Source organism: Miniopterus schreibersii (genome assembly GCF_964146895.1).
Source record: "Miniopterus schreibersii genome assembly, chromosome: 14".
In the NCBI taxonomy this organism is placed as follows: Eukaryota; Metazoa; Chordata; class Mammalia; order Chiroptera; family Miniopteridae; genus Miniopterus; species Miniopterus schreibersii.
In genome coordinates this window covers 4926266-4946144 of record NC_138114.1, presented here as the reverse complement: position 1 = coordinate 4946144, position 19879 = coordinate 4926266, and the positions used below count along the sequence as shown (strand labels likewise).

At 53.2% G+C, this 19879-nt stretch overlaps 1 protein-coding gene across 1 annotated transcript; it reads left to right on the top strand.

Moving 5' to 3' along the window:
- Positions 1–826: 826 nt before the first annotated feature.
- Positions 827–11130, top strand: GDF10 (growth differentiation factor 10). The gene is made up of 3 exons (XM_081158413.1): positions 827–1166; positions 7342–8267; positions 10160–11130. Exons 1-3 carry the CDS (start codon positions 848–850, stop codon positions 10349–10351), a joined length of 1437 nt encoding a protein of 478 aa, XP_081014539.1. The 5' UTR covers positions 827–847; the 3' UTR covers positions 10352–11130.
- The last annotated feature ends 8749 nt before the right edge of the window (positions 11131–19879 follow it).

Genomic DNA, 19879 nt, shown 5'->3' with positions numbered 1-19879 from the left:
AAATCCAGGTCAGTTAACCGACTAGTTCTGAACTTCACGCAGAATCTTTCTCCAGGGGCCGGTTGGCTGAGCTTTGGGTGCACGGTTTTTTAGTTCTCAAAGGCTGCCCGGGGAGGGTCGGTTCACGTTCCCCTCACGCCTGCTGGCGTCTGGGACACACAGCGGCTCAGAGGCAACTAGGGGCGCACACGTCCCCGCTCCGGTCCTCACGGGGCAGCTGTCACCTTGCAACCGCACGGTCCTCGCGCGCCGTTTCAGGGGCGACCCGCGGGCGGGCCTCCGCCTCCCCGCGCCCCCCCCCCCAGGCTTTGGCGCAGACACACCGGAGCCTCGGGTCGCGGTTCTCGTCCCCAGGCGGGGGCGGGGCAGCGCGCACGCCCACGCCCACGCCCACGCGCCCCTGCCCTGCACCGGGCGCACACCCCTGCGTGCGCGCTGCCACGGCCGGGCGCTCGCTCCCGCGGCCGCCGGGCGCCGCCAGGGGTCCCGGGCGCGCAGCCGGCTCCCGGAGGCGCTGCGGGCCGCCCCGCCCCGCCCCCGCCCGCCGCCCCGCCCTCGGACCCGCGAGCCCGCCGCCCCGTGTGCGGCAAAGTTCCGCGGCGCGAGTGCGGGGAGGCAGCGCGGCTCGGGCTCCGCTGGCCCCGCGCCTCTCCGGACGGCCGTGCCCGCTGGCCTGCAGCTCGGGCGGCGCGGGCGGACCGCGCTGGGCTGGCCGCCCCGCTCTGCCCGCACCGCGCCCGCCGCCCCGGCTGCCGGGCTGCCCGCGGCCCCTCCGCAGGGTCGGCCGCAGCCTCCGGCCCGCGCTCCCCCGCCTCGCGCGCTCCGGCCCTTCGCCCCGCCACCCGCCATGGCCCGTGGCCCCGCTCGCGCCCGCCCTGGCCCCGGGTCCCCGCTGCTGCAGCTGCTGCCCTTGCTGCTGCTGCTGCTCCGGGGCGCGGGGGGCAGCCACACGGGCCCCGCCCGGCCCGCGCCCCCGGGGGCCGCCGACCACCCGGCCGGGGCCCGGGGCCCCCGGCGGCTCCTGGGGGACGAGGCCGCCGCCGCTCTGGGCCCGGGCGCCCAGGACATGGTCGCTGTCCACATGCTTAGGCTTTACGAGAAATACAGCCGCAGGGGCGGGAGGCCCGGAGGAGGCAACACGGTCCGCAGCTTCAGGCCCCGGCTGGGTAAGTGGAGGGCCCGGCCCTTCTCCTCCCTCGCCCTTCCCCACTTGTTCGCCCTCCTGCGCCGGCGCTCAGCCCTTCCTCCTCCTCTGTTCTTGTCGTGTTCATTCATTCTTTAAAGAGTCACCAAGTGCTTTATGCCATGCCTCAGCCTCCAGCGGGGACACCTAAGCGGCGCAGAGACACGGAGTTCCCGTCTCTGGGGTGCTGCCAGTCCTGCAAGGGTGTCACACTCGCCGGGCACAGACCGCCCCCTACACAAGACCTTAAGCACAGGGTGGAGACGGGACTGGCTTGGGGAAGCTCATGGGAGGGGGATCCATGTCATGGGGATCACTTGTGTTGGCTTTTGACTGAGGAGGGCATATCAGGTGGGCATAGAAGTTCCAGGCACAGGGCCCACACAGGGTGTGAACCTCTAGCTGGGGGCAGTCAGTGGGCTCGGTGGCTGGGGAAGCAGAACAGACAGAGGGCCTTTCGTGCGGAGGCTTGGGTGGACAGGACTGAGGCCTGTGGGGCACTGGCATGAAGTGGGTAGACTATGGGGGTTTGAGAAAGAGTCCAGAAGCTTGGGTGGATCCTCTCCCCACTCCCCACACCTTGAATGGATCTGCCCGGAGGCCACTTGCCCAGCCCTCCCTGCCCTGCTCAGGGAGCACCGCCAGCCTGCAGCCTCAGCTTCCAGTCCACCTGGGCTGGGCTGCCTCTGCAGTCCCTGTGGTGCAGAGAGGTGCAGCCGGTACCAGGGGTGGTGGGAAGACCCTGGTTATCGTGGAGACTACTCAGGGTCACAAAATGCCATTCCAGAAAATGTGGGTAGGGGTCCTCTGCAGCCCCTGTGGGGGAGGAGGCCATTCATCAGAAGAAAGACCATCAGGAACCGGCTCAGCATTGGGGCCAAACATCCTGGGGTCAGATCTGCCACCTGTGGCTCACTGGCCGTGCGACTCAAGGTAGCACCTGTGGCCTCAGAGCCAGGCGTGGGAAGCTTGGCCTCACATCATCGTGTACTGGGCAGCACCTGCCACAGAGAGGCCCCCTTCCTCCATCCTGCACTGAGCAGGCTTAGATGGGCTACATGTCAACCAGATCTAACTCCAACCTCCCTGGTACCTTTTATTCACCACCTGGGGTGTATTTCTGCAGCATCATTATTAAATTAAGCCACTCAGGAATTATCTAGCATGGATGTGACCTTGGGCAAATCCTTAAAGTGCTGTGGACTTGAGTGTACTCATGGACAAAAGGGGACGTTCATGCCAGTATCTCCCCTGTGGGGTTACAGGGAAGGTGAGATGAGGTAATGTGTAGAATCCTGAGCCCAGCCCTGGCCAGGTTAGGTGTTGGTGCATGCTGTTCCCCTAGGAGCACCAAGCATTTGTGTTCATCAAAGTGTAGACTTGACCTTGCATCCACTGAGTCAGTCCTCAAAGCCTTGCAGTTGAGGAAAGTGAGGCTGGCAAAGCCATTGCTGCAACAAGGGGTGAGTGCCCCAGTGAGCCCCCCCACTTGCTGCAGTCCTGGGATGGAGGTGCACAGTTTACCTCTGTTTTCACAGAATGGAGGTAGTACAAGTAATGGTGAGTGTAGCACAGCATGTTAGCCCTGGAAAAGACCTGGAGACAGTCCTTCAGATCCAGCCCTCCTAGTTTACAGAGAAGAAAAATGACAGGGGAGGAGGCTGTTCACAGTGGCAATGGTTGGTGCTTCCCATCTGCTAAGCCGATGCTATTTGCACTATTATCTCCTTCCTTCAGCTCTATCAGAACTAAACCCAGGGTTTGGGAGATGGAAGGTAGAACCGACAATCAGGGAGGTTATTCTGGACGCGTCTGGACTACCTGACAAATCTAACATTCTCATTTGGAACCATTGGACCGCCAGCTACTGGCTGTGCTGTGCTGTGCTGCAGGTCACTTTACTTGTCTGAGCACCGGTTTCTTGTAGGTACAGTGTGTTGAAGATTCGATGGGATATGGTGGGTTTTGTGCCTTGCGTAGAGCAGCCCCCAGCAGCTTAGTTTGTCATCCTTTCCCTTGATTCACTTAAGTTGTTTCTTACCCAGCCCCTCTCCAGCCCTCAGAGGTGCCTGCTTCCTGGCCCAGCTGTGAGTCTGAGCAGGGATCCCTCGTCTTATGAATGAGGCAAAAAAGTGGGCGGCTTCAGCTCTGGAACTGGACTGGACTGGGACCAGCCTGCTCCGCGGTGGTGGCCTCTGCTGCCTCACTGGGGTGGCACCTCTTCCTGAACAGCGTGCATCAGTCCCTATAGCCCTGTTGCAATGAGGCTGTGTTCCTAGACTGTCACCAGGCAGCAGAGCTCAGGTTCCCAGGACAGGCTGTGAGCTGGTCTGGTGGGGTCCAAATCCTGAGTCTCTGATCTGGACAAGGGACTGAACTTGCTCATGACTTGGCTTTTTCACTTCTCAAATTGGACTAATAGTTCTCCCATGTAAGGTTTTTTAAGTGATCTGAACTACATCAGGTGCTTAAAACATTGCCTGATGGATATGTCAGTAATTTATTAACTCCTACTATTATTACTCCAGTCACCCCTGCCTCCCATTGCTACCTGAAGTACACTTAGTTCCCTATTGAGTCTCCATCAGTGGAGAGAGCCTCTGAGCCTGACCCTGAGGGTTACGATTAGACACCCCCACTCCAAATGACCTGTATTTAAATCTAAGCTTGCCCCTGGCTTATGTAATAGTGGGCAAGTTACTTAACCTCTCTCAGCTTCATTTCTTTATCTCTAAAAGGAGTGTAATAATACATATCTGTCAGCAGTGTCAAAAGTTACATTCATTTCAGTTCCCCAAGCTTTTCCTAAGCACCCCATTAGGTGGCAGGTGCTGTAAGCTCAGAGGACACAAGGATGCATGGACTGCTGGCCCTGCCTAGAAAAGCTCAGGGGCTGATACAGGATGTAGGAGGAAGCAGAAGAATATAGGCTGCAGGACAAGTGGTCTGATGGAGTGACGAAGGGCTGGGGGTGTTCTTCAGGAGCTCCGGGGCGGCAGGGAAGGGGCCTGGGTAGGGGCCAGTGAAGCCTTTACGAGCAGGTGAGGCCCCAGACAGACAGAAGGGCGGGTGGCATGTGGGCAGTTGTAGAAGGGAAGCAGTCCGCTGTGCGCCTGCGCCTGTGAGGACCTCGATCTTAGTGAGGAAATAAGGTGAAGAGAGAGGCAGGGGGTGGAAGTGGACAGGGGGGCCATGGCCGGGCCATCAAGGGCCCTGCGTGTCCTAACGGCACTGGGGGTGTGCAGTGTGTACGCAGCGATACAGGGGGAGAGGGGGAGAGGGAGGGGGAGGGAGAAAGGGGAGGGAAAGGAGAGAGCAGGAGAGAGGCAGGGGAAGGAGGAGGGGAGGAGAGGAAAGAAACGTTATAAAAGATGCTTACTGCAGAAAATCTAGAAATCATAGAAAATCACAGTAAAGAAAAGAAGCCATCCCTAATCACACTCCGAGATATAACCAGAGTTAATATTTTGGTGGACTATATAGTTTTTAGGATCATATTTTCAACTTGCAGGTAAAATTTGTTGTATCTTCATTTGAAGTTACTTCCCCCCCATTACTGGTCATTCTGGACTCTGTGCTTATTGGGGGTTTTTTGCAATTTCTTTTGGTAGAAATTGCTTTTTGTTATTGGAACTCTTGTCTTTTTCTTACTGATTCGTGGAGGTTCTTTACGTATGAAGGACATTAACCCTTCATCTATAATGGATGATTTCCTGAGAAGCATGAGTGTGACCTGAGGGGTGCCAGTGCTCTGGGGGCATGGTGGCTTTGGGACCATGCCCTGGATGAAGCAGTGGTAGGAGGATGCAGAGTTCAGGGCAGTTGTGGACAAACAGGCTGCAAAGCCAGGAAGAACTGGGATCAGTTAGATGCTGGAGGGGGAAGAGGCCCTGAGAATCCTGTTGGGAGGGGAGCGGGTAGGTGGCCATGCCTTTCACTGGGCACGAGGCAGGGTGCAGGGGCACGGTGCCCTGAGTGCAGCAGTGGCTCGTGATGCCACAGGACACAGTGCTGCAAGCTCCACGGAGATGATCTTCTAACTTTAGGTGGTGGATACAAGTATTCTGTCTGATTTACTGGTGAGGAAACTGAGGCACAGAGAGGTTCCATGACATGCTGAAGGCCCCAGAGCTAGTAAGTGATGCAAGCAGGATTAAATCCTGACTCTGGGGCCTGCCTGAAAAAAAGACCTCAGTTTATGTTAGTTGTCTTCCCTTCCCTGCAGCACCACCAGCTGGCCCACTGCATCCACCTCCAGCTTATGTCAGTGCCTGTGTCTTCAGTGGGGCTCTCACTCCGGTTACCCGGATGGCTCTTTCAAGGGCAGTGGATGACAGGACAGATCTCCAGGTGACTTGGGTTCTGTTTCTGTAGGGTAGAGCCCATTTGCTACCTGAAGTAGACAGAGTTAGCACAGACTCCACTCTTTTGCATCATTCAATACGTGTTTCTGAGCACTGACTGTTGCTCGGGGCTCATGCTGGCATCTAAAGACACAGCAGTGAACAAAGTTGGCAATGCCCTTATTCTCTGGGAGCTTGTGTTCTGGGGGAAAGAGAAACTCCAAAAAAGAAATATATATCAGGATGTTGGGACGTGATGTGAAGACAAGTGAAGCAGGGTACCATGGAGATGCCTGGCGTTGGAATGGGAGAGCAGAGTTGTTGGTGAATTTTCACCCCACCCACAGGTCAAGCCAGATGCTGCAGGCTCACAGTCCCCACCCACCAGCACTTCCCAAATTTCTCTGATGGTTAGAAGCCCCTGGGATGCTGGTTAAAATACAAATTCCTGGGCCACATGTTCCAAGCTCTCTGATCCTGTCCAGGGAGGAAGGCAGTGATCAGGGAGGTTTGGGAAATGCAGGGCTCTAGACCATGACACCCAAGGCTGCAGTGTTTGGAGAAGCCAAGTTCAAATGTGCATTAAGACTGTGCACTGCTCCTTGTGTGTGGAGCAGGCCACACCTTGCTGCAGGGTATGGGGGCCGCCACAGCTCTGTGAGTTCGTTCTGAGAAATAGATAAGGCAGGTCTTTAGAGTGTCACTTTAGCCTTGACTGGCACTTCCCAGGGAGGCCTCAGAAACCACTCCTCTCTCCCATTCAAACCCTAGAGAGGACTTGGTCATTCAGAGAACTCATGCCGCCAAGCCAGGCAGCTTTCTGGGGCTGCAGACCAAGAGACTTGGCCTTGGGACCCTAGGGATACACTTAGTAGAACCAGGAGAGAAAGAAAGAGGGGTGGTTGACAGCTCCAAGATCCAGGGGTCAGAGCATTCTCCAGCTTCAGATGGGCCGTCTGAGGGACCCCAGTTCCTATCATGGTTTGGTCCTCTGGAGCAACCTGGACATTGGAAATTTGGTTGGGTGACCTTCTGCAACCCTGATTTCTTTCTTTGTAAAATCATTTTTTGTAAAACAAGCTTTAAAACCATTGGACAGCCCGGCCAGAGTGGCTCAGTTGGTTTAGTGTCATCCTGTGCACAGAAAGGTTGCCAGCTCGATTCCCAGTCAGGGCACATGCCTGGGTTACGGATTCGATCCCTGTCCCAGTCAGAGCACATACATAAGGCAGCTGGTCAATGTTTGTCTCTCACATGGATGCAGAACAGTTAGCAGACGCGCAGATGACTGTGCCCCCTTCCCTCAGAGGGCACTCAGAACGCAGGGTGAGTATGAGGCTATTTCACTTCATTTGGGAGAACGGTTGCATTTAATGTCTGTAAAATAGAGGGCTGAGAAAATACAGGAGGGGCTACTGTCAGCAAGTGCTTGGACCCAACCCAAACCATCCCAACTCCCTGATCCCACCTTATCTCATTAATGAAGGTGTCAGAGATCATTTGTTCATTTGTGAGAGGCATTGGAGTGGGGGGGGTGACAGGAATTTTAGGGCCTAGCAGCCTGAGCGCCTACCCTGTCTGCTGCTATGTTTCCTTGTTTGCTGGAGGATATTGACAGTCCCCAACCTCTGTGACCTTCATGTCTCATCCGTTCATTGAGGATAACAGAGGGCGCCCTCTTCAGTTTAATGTGAGAATTACATGAGGACGGCCTGGTTGGCCAGAATGCTCCCTAAACGGGTGTTCCTCTTTCACCCTGTCCCAGGGCCTATGCAGGAGAGCACCTAACAGGCTGCCTTTATTCTTCCCTCACAGAAGTGATCAATCAGAGGGCCCTGTACTTCTTCAACCTGACTTCCATGCAGGACTCGGAAATGATCCTCACGGCCACATTCCATTTCTACTCAGAGCCACGGTGGCCCCGCGCTCGTGAGGTGCCCTGCAAGCAGCGGGCCAAGAATGCGTCCTGCCGCCTGCTGCCCCCAGGCCTGCCTGCACGCCACCACCTGCTCTTCCACAGCCTCTCTCAGAACACGGCCACGCAGGGGCTGCTCCGAGGGGCTATGGCCCTGGCACCCCCGCCACGGGGCCTGTGGCAGGCCAAGGACATCTCTCCCATAGTCAAAGCGGCCCGCAGGGATGGCGAATTGCTTCTCTCTGCTGAGCTGGATTCAGGGGAGAAGGACCCCGGGGTGCCCAGGCCCAACCCCCATGCACCCTACATTCTCATCTATGCCAATGACCTGGCCATCTCGGAGCCCAACAGTGTGGCAGTGACACTGCAGAGATATGACCCCTTCCCAGCTGGAGACCTGGAGCCTGGCGCAGCCCCCAACAGCTCCACAGATCCCCGAGTTAGGCGGGCCACACAGGCCACGGGGCCCCTCCAGGACAACGAGCTGCCAGGGCTGGACGAGCAGCCAGCACAGGCCTCCCACGCCCAGCACTACCACAAGCACGAACTGTGGCCCAGCCCCTTCCGGACACTGAAGCCCCGGCCAGGGCGCAAGGACCGCAGGAGAAAGGGCCAGGATGTGTTCATGGCCTCGTCGCAGGTGCTGCACTTCGATGAAAAGACAATGCAGAAAGCCCGGAGGAAGCAGTGGGACGAGCCAAGGGTCTGCTCCCGGAGGTATCTGAAGGTGGACTTCGCGGACATTGGGTGGAACGAATGGATCATCTCACCCAAATCCTTTGACGCCTACTACTGCGCGGGAGCCTGCGAGTTCCCCATGCCCAAGGTAGGGCGTGTTCTGCCCATTATTTAACTGTGATTCTCAGCTCTACCCCTACTACCAAGTTCCTCTGCCTTGTGACCTGTTTCCTGTCTGTCACATAGGGATAGGAACACCTCCCACCTGTTGGAGGCCTGGAATAAGTGGGTAGACAGAGGCCCCAGTGTGGCTGCCTATTGTGTGGGTATAGCTCACAGATGGATATGGTTGGGCTGTGTTTTTGAACATGATCACTTGATTGAATTTAAATTTTAAATCAGAACATTTCTGCTTTTGCAAAGGGAATAATGCCTCTCCTTAGGTGTGTATTCCCACAAAGTAACAATCTGCAGAGATTGAGTAGATGCTGCCCCCTGTAGACAAGACAAGTCTTCAAAGCACCCTCCTCGCAGGCTCTCTTCTTTGTTTCTGGCCTAGACCTCAGCATTGGTGTCTGTGACCAACACAGAGTTGGTTTCATTGGCTTCTCGGGACTCCTGCCTCCCTTCTTCTCACTCAGAGCAGGGACCCACAGGACAGCTAGCCCTCATGGTGCAGGAGCCTGCAGAACACACAGCATGGGGCTGTTTTACCCATTGTGCTGGAAATGTTTGCAGCCTCACTTTCCCTCCGAAGTGGGCTGTGGCTCTGTCTGTCCGTGTCCGCATCCTGAGCTCTGATGGCTGGCTGCCAGCTCACGTCGATCTTCGGTACACAGAGCGCACTTGCCTCTTGCTTAGCTCCACTGCTGGGTTCCGGGTCATGCCTTCCCTTCCAAGACAGGAAGTCAGTGCATAAATCCAATTTGAACCTCAATAAATCAGCCAGATGGGAAATCCCAGACCCAGTTGTGGGCAGCGTTCCCCTGCTTGGGAATTAAGAGGCTTCTCCTCAAGCTGTGCTTGGGCAAGAGAAAGGAAGGGAGGTGCCCTGCAGAGACAGGCGTCTGCTGGGAAGGTCCAGCAGATTCAGGACTCAGCAGGCTCCAGCTGGCCGACCTGCACTTCCCTCCTCATCCTGGCTGGTTGCATTGTCACCTTCCCTGACACCTGCCTGAATCCCACAAATCAGATGTCCCTGCCTCCCCCCCCTCCCTGACGCCCAACAGAGTAGACATAAAATTCCGGTCAGCAGCGAGCTGGAGCCTGCTCACCTGTCAGAGGTGCTGGAGGAGAAGCATTCTCTGTGTTTGCTGTGACCCAGAGCCTTCTGGGTGCGAGAGGCTGCCTGGGGGAGGAGAGAGCCAGTGTGGGCCCAGGGAGCTGGTTTCCAAGCCTGGCTGTGCTATCTAAGGGGTCTCAGTCAAGTTTCTAGTCATTTTACGCATCAGTTTCTTCACCAGTAAAATTTAGGTAATACCCACCCCATAAGACTGATACGATGACAAATGGGGTGATGCGGGTGAAGCAGTGCCTGACACAGCAGTCAGACCTTCCCAGGAAATGCCAGTGCCCAGCCCATCTTGCTCGTGCACACACGTGTGCAGGCCTCCCCTCCAAGGCTGAGAGCACCCTCACGTGGAAGCACGTCTGTCCTCCTGGGACTGTGAAACCCAGGCAGCTGGGGCCCCAGGCCCATCAGCAAGACATGTCCTTAGGCCTTCCCTCTACACGCTCCTGCCAGTTGCAGGTGCTTCTCAGGGATACGTGATGAGCAGGTGCCCCTAAGTGGCCAGTGCCATGTAGGCGATGTGACTTCTCTCTGAGAGGTCAGAGGGGCAGGAAGCCTGAGGCTCTGAGGAACCTCCCAGGGACTCAGTCTGTGGCTGACTTCAGAGGAAAGGGGTACCAGTCTGGGAATCTTACCTCCTCTTCTAGGTCGATGCCTTTTCCAAGGGCTGAGTCAAGGACATGCAGATGGCACAGTGGGTGGGTGAGGGCTGAGCGCTGAGGTAACAATGCTCCTTTCCCACCCGGCAGCTCGTCCGCCCCTCGAATCACGCCACCATCCAAAGCATCGTCAGGGCAGTAGGCATCGTCCCAGGCATCCCGGAGCCCTGTTGTGTTCCCGACAAGATGAACCCCCTTGGGGTCCTCTTCCTGGATGAGAACCGGAATGTGGTTCTGAAGGTGTACCCCAACATGTCTGTGGAGACCTGTGCCTGCCGGTAAGACCAGCTGCTCCAGGGTGGAAGGAAACCTCCACCCCGTGCCCCACCGGGCAGCGTCCTCGGAGCCTTGGAGTGAGAGCTTGACTGAGGGTGCAGCTGCAAGGCAGGACAGCTCACAGGCAGCCTTGCTGCGTCCCAGGAGGATCTGTCCCCCAGGGCATCGTTCTGGGGTTTTTATTGCCAGTGACTGAGCCCCTAAAGTGCCAGACTCAATCCCCTGAAGGAACCTGGGAATCAGCCCAGCCTGAAGGCTGCCCACCACTCACCCCTCTGCCTTGAAGGCCTGCAAACCGAACATCCCACACTGTTGGCTGTTGTCATCGTCTCATGGCCTTCAAAGAAGACTGCACACCTGGGGACACTCGCTCCTTTCAGTGGAAATAGCCTCATTTAAGCAATCACTTTAAGACCCTTTGGGCCCCATATTAATGCTGGAAAGCAGGTCGTAAGTAATGGTAAAAATGGATGTTTTCCTTCAAACTCCACTGCAATGGCTTTTATACGTACAATATGCGCATATAACCAATTTGGGTTCTTTTTCTTAATATATATTTTATTTTAAAACAAGAAAGGGAGTCATAACTACTCCCCCCAGAGGTAACTGTGCTGGGTAAGTGTGCATCGTTTGAATGTGCCTACTGAAATAACACGCAGTAATATCTTGGAATACTAAAAAATCAAGATTTTTATATTTTTATAAATTATACTTTCAGTGCTGTAGATTATGTATGTAATGTGTTTTATGGAAAGCTAATAAATTAAAGGCACAGTGGTATCTTTAAAACTGAATGTTACCCATTCCAAAATACTGATGGATCCCACCGGGGAGCCTGCCATCTGGGTGGCTGCTGGGGGCACAGCCTCCTTTAGGATCAGCTGAGGCCCCCTAGGCTGTCTTTGCCCCAAACTCTGGAAACCAGAGTTTGCCCTGCCCCCCAGTGCTGCCCACCCTCCTGTCCAGGCAGGAGTAGCCTGGGCAGCACAGCAGCCTCGTGGAGCGTCCTTACACTCAATGACTGGGAGGCTCTGCGGCATCAACAGGAACACCTGCGGTGGCCTGGTCACAGACCTTTCACTTGGGGTAGTTCAAGCAGGAGACTCAGCCTGAACAGTCACGAGCCCCTCCTGCGGTGCACGAGCTCCCCAGGGACCGGGATGCTGCTCTCTGTGCGTGTCTGTAGAAGGCCCACCCTGTTTCCTCATCAGCAACCCACCCTAAAATAGCCTCCTCCAAGTGGCTCCCTTAGCCCTAAATGGGCATCGGTTTACAGCTATAGTGCCTGAGGCTGACTGGCATTTTGAAAGGAGAATCTGGGTGTCTGACTGTCATTTGCTGGGACCTGAGAAGAAAACAAGCCCCAGCCTTATTTGGAGGACACTGAGAAGCCAGGAGCAGTTGTCCATCAGGGGCCTTAGAGGAAAGAAGCCCAAGTTGTCTTTCTTAGGTTGGGCTCCTACACAAGGACGTATGAGAAGGCCTCCCAGGAGAAACAGGTGCAGAATGGGGAGAGCAGGACTGGAGGGTAAGAAGCCAGACGTCCCAGCCTCACCTGGATCCTCTAGGGACCTCTGGAGCTTAATTACACCATAGGGTCGGCCAGGCCCTGACAAGGGAGCTGGGTGTTCAGACCCTCCCCAGGCTGCCTCAGCGGGGGTAGGGGGTAGGGGGCAGAGAGGAACAGAAACTTGCAGGTCTCTGACTGCACAGGCAGCCTTTGAGGAAGGCTGCAGTGCAGCCACTGGACGCAGGCCGCTGACAAGAGGGAGCCCAGAACAGGTAGGTAGGGAGTCCTGAGGGCACCTGGGCAGAGCCCAGCAGCCTCTGCTCAGCATGTCCTTTGAGATGCTCCAAGTGGCCTTGTGACAGGTGTGAACAGCTGCCCTGGGCACATGGCCCTGTCCCTTGACAGAGATCAGGTGCAGTGAGGGGAGTTGTCCCTACTCCTGCAGGTACTGTTCTGGGACTAACTCATGCATTTCAAGTTGCTGTGAACTGCTGGGACGTCTCAGGTGGGTCTGCTAACGTAGCGCTTGGTTTGCCGTCTCTAACCCTTTTTAGAAGATGACAAGATACAAGTTAATATTAGAATAAGTACAAAATACTGGGGCTTGATAAGGCTCCAAAGGCCTTTTCTTCACAGTGTCAGATTTCTTATTTTCTCTCTTCCCTTTAACTTTCTCTCATCAAATTGCTCTTTTTCCATTCCTTGGTGGAAATGGGGTGTCCTATAATGTTCTATCTTATTCTTTTGGTCATTTGCAGTTTCTGGAAGATCTTCTGAGTCACCCTAAAAACCTAGAACTCCTCTGTTTCATTTCTGGGTTAGTGGGGTGGAGGGAGCAGGCTGGGAGGGCCACCCTGGGCCCAGCCCTGAGCAGAGGGATAGATAGAACTCACTGGGGATAACTGTAGTGTGGAGGAAGGACTGGTGTCATCAGTGACCCCTCATATTTATAGAGCACCCGGGCATCTCGTTAAGCCTCACAGAAACCTTACTACCCAACTGGTGCCTCAGAAACATAGGCTCAAGATGGGTAAGTAGAACAGCCACCCATGTCTTACCAAGACCAGAGCAGTGTGAACTTTGACACCCAAAGCTGCTTGATTCAAGACCTCCCAGCCAGTGACCTCACTGCCAGCCTATTAAGGTTGTCCCAATGGCACCAAATGACCTTGCAGTAAAACAAGGTCTAAAAAGAAATGTGTGTATGAAACAACTTTTTTTCTCCCTTAAAACCAAAATATCAACATCACACTGTCACAAGAGCAAGAGGTTCCAGTTTTGTGCATGGGTTCCTGAGGTCTCTCAACTGGCCCCGTGTTAGTCTGGAGAGAGCAGCGTGCCACCAGGCCCTATTGCTGAACTGACACATCCTCCAAAAGGGTGGGGCCTTACAGATTAGTCCATGTGACAAATACAAATGTACAACTGAGAGCTACAACATTTAAGGCTAGGAGAAAACTTTGAAAAACTGATACATTTTACAGAACAATTGGGGAAACTGAGTCCAGATACTACCAGGTGCCTTGCCTGAGGTATCCCAATAGGTGCCTCTGTATGTCTAATTCATTCATAAAATGTCATCAGAGCTGTCACCTATCATGAATGCTTCTGTGGCCAGGACGGAGACGGGGCCATGCTGGAAGAGTCGACAGAAGTCTGGGGTAGGGTGGGAGGATGTGAGGAAGGGACTCCCCAGGAAGAGGAATGGAGAGAGCTCCACCAGGATGGAAGAGCTGGACTTCTCTGTGGCATAAAGGCATTACATGTACCACTTGAGCAAAATGCATTTGATCGCACCCATGCCAAGGAGAGCTGAGGGAGTTTTGGTGGGAAGACCAGAAGGGCAGAGCCAGCTCTGAATATAAATTGTGCACCAAAACATTGAAGTTCAAGGCCATTTCCTTTTTCCAAAGCTGGAAACATAAAATCCTTCCCTGAAAAATGGACACTTCTGAGATTTCCACTCCCCTTCTCTCTTCTCCCTGAGATGATGCTTGTTCAAGCTTTGGTCCACTTTTCTTTCTCAGGTCTAATTCAATCCCAGATTCCTCCAGTCTCTCCCAGCAGTGCTGGTTGTATGAGTGGGGTGGGTGAGCAGAGGAATGGACTTGGTTATTTATTCAATTCTTTAGCACCTGCTAAATGCCAAAAACCATGCTAGGCAATATCTACATACTTTATCTCTTGGCAGGCTTATATGGATTTCCTCTTCTAGCAAAACCGATGTACAGACTTGAACGTACATCAGAATCACCTGGAGGGCTTGGCCGGGTTGCTGGGCCTTGTCCCTAGAGTTTCTGACTCAGGCCAAGACTTGCATTTCTCACCAGTTTCCACATGCTGCTGCTGGCGGTCCAGGGACCACACTTTAAGAACCACTGTTCTAATAAATGTGCTAACCACCTGGGCACAGTCCTGAGACATGGAGTTTGCATTGGCTGAAAACTTACCCTGTGCCAATCCAAGGAACATCTCAAGGAGGCCAAGCTAGAAGCTGGGTAGCGACCCACCCCCTGCTCTGCCTGGCTCGTGCTTTCTCCTTACAGCTTCTAGGTGGGTCCAGTCTTTATTCCTCTGAGCAACGTGTAGGTGACTGTGGAGCTTTAGAAACTCAGAGAGGGACTGGTGGTGTTCTCATAGTCAGGCCCCCCTAGGACGGAAGGAGTTCCCAACTCCTGGAGGGAGCTGTATCACAGAACTTCAGGCAGATGTGTCCCACCTCCATAAATGAAGGCTGAGCTCAATGTCTGCTGGAGGGACGAGCTTCAGCAATCCTTGAAATAAATGGATGCCTTCAGTCTGTCTCTCTTACTCATTAAATTATACTTCTCAGGGCAATTGCATGTGATGACTCACAAGTCCTGGGAGAGATGATGTTACAGAGGCTTTGGTTAAAAATCACCACAGCACAGTAATGCTTACTATCTGGGCATCAAGTATAGACGGGGGCAAGGCTGAGCTGGCAGCTACTATACTCAGCCTGACCAACACACCCAGTAGGGCGCCCTGAGGTGTTGAAGGGCATACACAGAGATGAGCACGGAGGTCTGCCTGGAAGGAGCCTCAGCTTCACTATAAATGCAGGCCATCTCAATGGGCAAACCAAATTGCAAGAAGGATGTTCCAACTCAAGCCAACAGCAGACAGCAGTCCTAGGGCCCTTTGTAGTGATCGCCTGCTACAAAGCCCAACAAGTGCCAGCGCTCAGAACACACAGGCTGTGTGGTGAAGGGGAGTCCTGAGCAGAAGCCGAAAGGCAGTGGGGATTGGCCCAGGTGGAAGACAATGGGGAAGAGAGCATGAGACATCCCTAACTGTGGGCGCAGCCAAAGCATGGCTCTGCAGAGGGAAGGACAGAGCTGCCCCAGGGCGACAGAAGAAGTGACTGAACATCTGACTTCTCACTGACCAGAGCAATCGAGAGTGCTTACCATGTGCCCAGCTCTGTGTTCCCGGGGAACCCCAGACATCTGGATCTCTGGTGCCCTCCCTGGACACACAGCGAGCGCACCACCAAATACAGTTCCTGAGCACAGCCCTGGCCAGCTGGGGTGAGAGGTTGCTACTGCTGTACCTTCCGAAAGGCCGAAGTCCACACACTGGTGTGGCTCATCCAAATGTGGGGGAAGATTAGTCCAGCTCAGCTAGCCCTGCAAAGTAACATATTTTTTATCAAATGACTAAAGGCTAGAAAGAACTACTGGTGAGGGGTGGTAAGACAGGTGCTCTGGGCTGTGCTAATAGGAGAGAATATTAAAAGTGCATTTCAGGACACTAGCTTTGCAATGTTTACCAATATACTTTGATATACACATTCCACTTCTGATGAACTGTCTTAAGAAAATAATATAAAATATAGACTATAACAATGTGCATTGCAGCATTATCTTAACAGATAAACTAATTCCCTATAATTGGCAAATGTTGAATACGTTAAGATATATTCATACAGCTGGATATTAAGTCACTAAAAATGAAGTATATGAAACATTTTTCATGGCATATGGAGGTACTTGTATAATCTCCCCCTGGTGACCATCTAAGCCCCTCTGAGGACTCATCCCAATGTGACTCTTTGGTTGCTGTCAGTGACATCACCCCTACCTAAGCCAATCAAGGCATTGCGTGCCCCTGGCCACAGTGATGGGCTAGGGCGTAGGCAGATGACCCATGAGGAACAAGGAGACGCCATGAGACTGCCTGAGGCTTCTTGGAGAGGAGGCTTCTGCTCCTCCAGGCTGGTCTCAGACCTGCTGCAGCCTTCTTTCCAAGACACAGATGGAGCGCGAAGACCACACAGTGGAAGGCAGTTCTGAGAGTGGGAAAATATCACTAGAACTTTGCCTGTATCCTGGATCAGGCTGTGCCAAAGCCAAACCTTTGCTGAACTTGTCAGCTGTCGTTAGTTAGCCATATCCATTTTCCTTAAGCCTGTTTGCATTTTTCTTTCCTGCAACCTGCAACAGAAGGAACTCTATATGGGACACTTTCATTTTTATAAATTGTGTCAAAATACACATAACATAAAATTCACCATTTTTAAGTGTGCAGTTCAGTAGTGTATTTAGTACATTCACATTGCTGTGTAAACACCACCATCTGTCTCCAGAACTCTTTCACCTTGCAAAACTAGAACTCTGTGCCCATTAATCAATAACTCCCCATTCTGCCTTCCCCTAAACCTCTGGTAACCACTATTCTATGCATTTGACTATTCCAGGTATCTCATATAAGTGAAATTATACAATATTTGTCCTTTTGTGACTGGCTTATTTCATTTAGCATGTCTTCAAGGTTGTGGCATATGCCAGAATTCCTTTTTCAATGCTGAATTATATTCCATTATGTGTATGTGTGTATGTATATGTACCAAATTTTGTTTACACACTCACACATCTGTGGACACTAGGGTTGTTTCTACCCTTTCGGCTACTGTAAATAATTCTGCTATGAGTGTGGGTGTACAAATATCTTTTCAAGACCCTGCTTTCAATTCTTTGGAAACGTACATAGAAATGGAATTGCTTAGTCATATGGTACACAATTTGGGGGAGAAGAGGAGACAAGAATAAGATATTTGATAGCTCAGTGAAAGCAGCCCCTCCATGAGGCCCCAGAAATGGAACGCTGCAGGCAGGGAGGGCTTGGTCCTTTGTATGAGGACCCCCCCATTTTCTGGGAGACACAGAACAAGACCCAAACCTTCACTAAGAGCCAGGGTAAGGGGATCTGTCCAGATGGACCATCTGTAGAGAAAGGTAACAAGGTCTCTGAAATCATTATCTTAATAGATAATGATTTCTTAACGAGGAAAGTGGGAATCTGAGCTAGTGACCCAAGCTCCCCATACAGAACCTAGAGTTTTGTGAGAGAAGGCAGAATGGGGTCAGAGTGTGACCACAAGGATGTGCCTTCTGGAGAATGGGAGTGTGCCTAAGAAAGCTGTGACGCTGGTGCACAAGGAGGACATCACAGAGACCTGGGCAGTAACTTGGACCGCCCACGGCATCCCAGTGACTGTGCACAAACAGCTTTTAGATGTGTTGGAACAATCCCCAGCAGCAAAGCCAGGTGTCACTGAGAAGCAATAGCAGGTGGCACCTGCTAGAACCCCTTTCTTCCTGCTGCATTCCAGCATGAAGAAGCTGGACTGGTACCATCCCACCTCCATCTCCTTTGGACTAAATAAACCTACAGTGCACTTGACCAATTTAGGAAGGAGATGCCCTGGGAGGAGGAAACCTAGACTTCTAGATAATAGGGACCAGAAGGCTGCACACATTTATTTAAAAACAGTATAAGAGATGTGGACATATTGATACCCTGAGTTTGTGGGGCAGGTAATTCCAGAAATCCGCACGCATGTTGCATTGCACAGTTCTGGGGAACCATCCACATCACAGACCAGCGACTCAGCCTTGTTCCCATGGAGCCTCCACGAGCAGATCTGGTGACTCCACAGGTGAACAAGTCCGCCATCCTTTATCTGAGGTCCCCACACCCCAAACTACCAGAAAACCTGAAGTTTCTTTTAACTCCTTTCATGGCAAAACCTGACCTGAAAGATACGTGTGTTTTTATTTGTTTCACTGCAGGAATATTAATGTTGCTTCCCCAACCCTGCTGGAGAGTCACAGTATATATGCCACACTGAATCCCCCAAATCAGAAGCTTTCTGAATTTGAAAACACTCCTGGCCACAGGGGTTTTAAATGGGAGACTGGAGCTGTACATATCTCAGTGTTAGCTAGCGGTGGGCACCACTGGGTGATAAGATTGTAGTTTATTTTTATTTCATTCTTCAGAGTGTCTTGCATTTCCCTATTATCTGCACTATGTATTACTGTTATAATCAGGAAAGAAAATCTGTCATTTAAAAAACAACAACAACAAAAAAACTTCAGGCAACAGCCCCTTGAGCTCCCCTGAGCACATTTGGGCTACCCCCCTGCAGCCCTGGCTCCTCCTCCAGCTTGACAGATTCCTGGGCCGCCTCCAGAGACTGAAGGGTGGTGTGGGGGTCTTGCCTGCAGCTCCTCCCAGCCCACTGCACTTCCCCTGCCCCCTGCCCTTGTGCCAGTGCAGGAGTTCTTGCCTTGAGCTGGCCCAACACCCAGGATGCTTCCTGCCCCCATTCCAAGCAGCACTTCTGAGGCCACACCCTTCTCATGCATCCTCCCCTGGCAGTGTCCCGGAAGGATAGGGACAGTAAGCTCTGTCCAGGTCTGGCCACTCGGGGACTCCTGGTTTTGCCCTGCCCCCATCAGGGGTGGGAGAAAAGCTGGGTGCACACTGAGATCTCTGACCCCAACCTGCTGAGGCCCCTCCTGCATCTCCAGGAAAACGCTGAGCTCATTGCCGCCCTCCCCAGCAGCACCACCAGCATAGAAACTTCATGTGCAAATCTTCGTCAGAGTAGACCCCCAGAGCATTTTAAACAAGGCTCAGTCTTTGCCTTGTTCAAACCCACACCTGATGGAGATGGACAAAGCTTAAGTGTGGGCATGATGTTCTTAAAATAGCAAAGACCTTGGGGCTTGGCAAGACGCTGTTGGGCTGTGGTTTGCTAGCTTCCTTAGGCCAGGGGTCCACCTCTGGGTATGTACCAGCCTCAGAGCTCCACTCCCCTGCCTTGTCTCCCCAGACTGCATGATTCTCCTGACAGGAATGTGGTCCAGGCAGCCTTCCCTCTGACATGAGCAAAGACCCCACACACAAGGCCAGTGACAGAGCACTTTGGGGGTCCTTGGCGGCCGGCCTGGGTGTGTGTGCGGTATCCCTGGAGAGCAGGGCTTCCTCCTCGCTCCCCCCCCAGTCAGACCTGGACAGAGAAGTGACAGACTAAAAGCAGCCCCCAAACCGACTAGGGTACAGAGACGGCCGTGAATTCCAGCACGTGTGTACCTACACCTACGCACTCTCCTTGGAATCCGACCCTGGAAACGCGGAGTGACTTACTCCAGATCCCTCTGGGAATGAGGGAGGGGGCTGGATCGGAACCCTTCTCTCATCAGACTCCGAAGTCTTCACCGCCTCACTGAATCGTGTGCCGCATCCTCGTGGTTTCTAATGCTCGGGCGTGGAGAGCTCAAGCTGCACCTAAGGTTCTGACATCACAGGGAGCAGGCCTCTCACTAACCTGCCACGGCCCCACCCCACCACCCACTCAGGGAGTTTGCAGGGACTTCTGAGGGCTTCGTGTTGCTTCTATATTTGGAGGACTTTTTGGTCTTATTTGTTTCCTGGATCCCTTGTTCTGTGGCCCAAGAGATAGAGCATATGTCACCCTGTCTTGAGATTCTTCTGAACAGAACTGGAAAGGAAATGAGCAAAGATCCTAATTAGGGGCGATAACCCCACAGGGAACTCGGGTTCTTTGCAGCAGACTGTGCTCTTCCCACAGCCTGTGTGTTTGTCAGATGTTTATAGAGTCTTCATTAACCTAACACTCCCTTAGATAAGAGGTTGGAGAGGCACTGAGGACCAGATAAGAACAAGTGGAGGACACTCCGGGACGGCGGGTG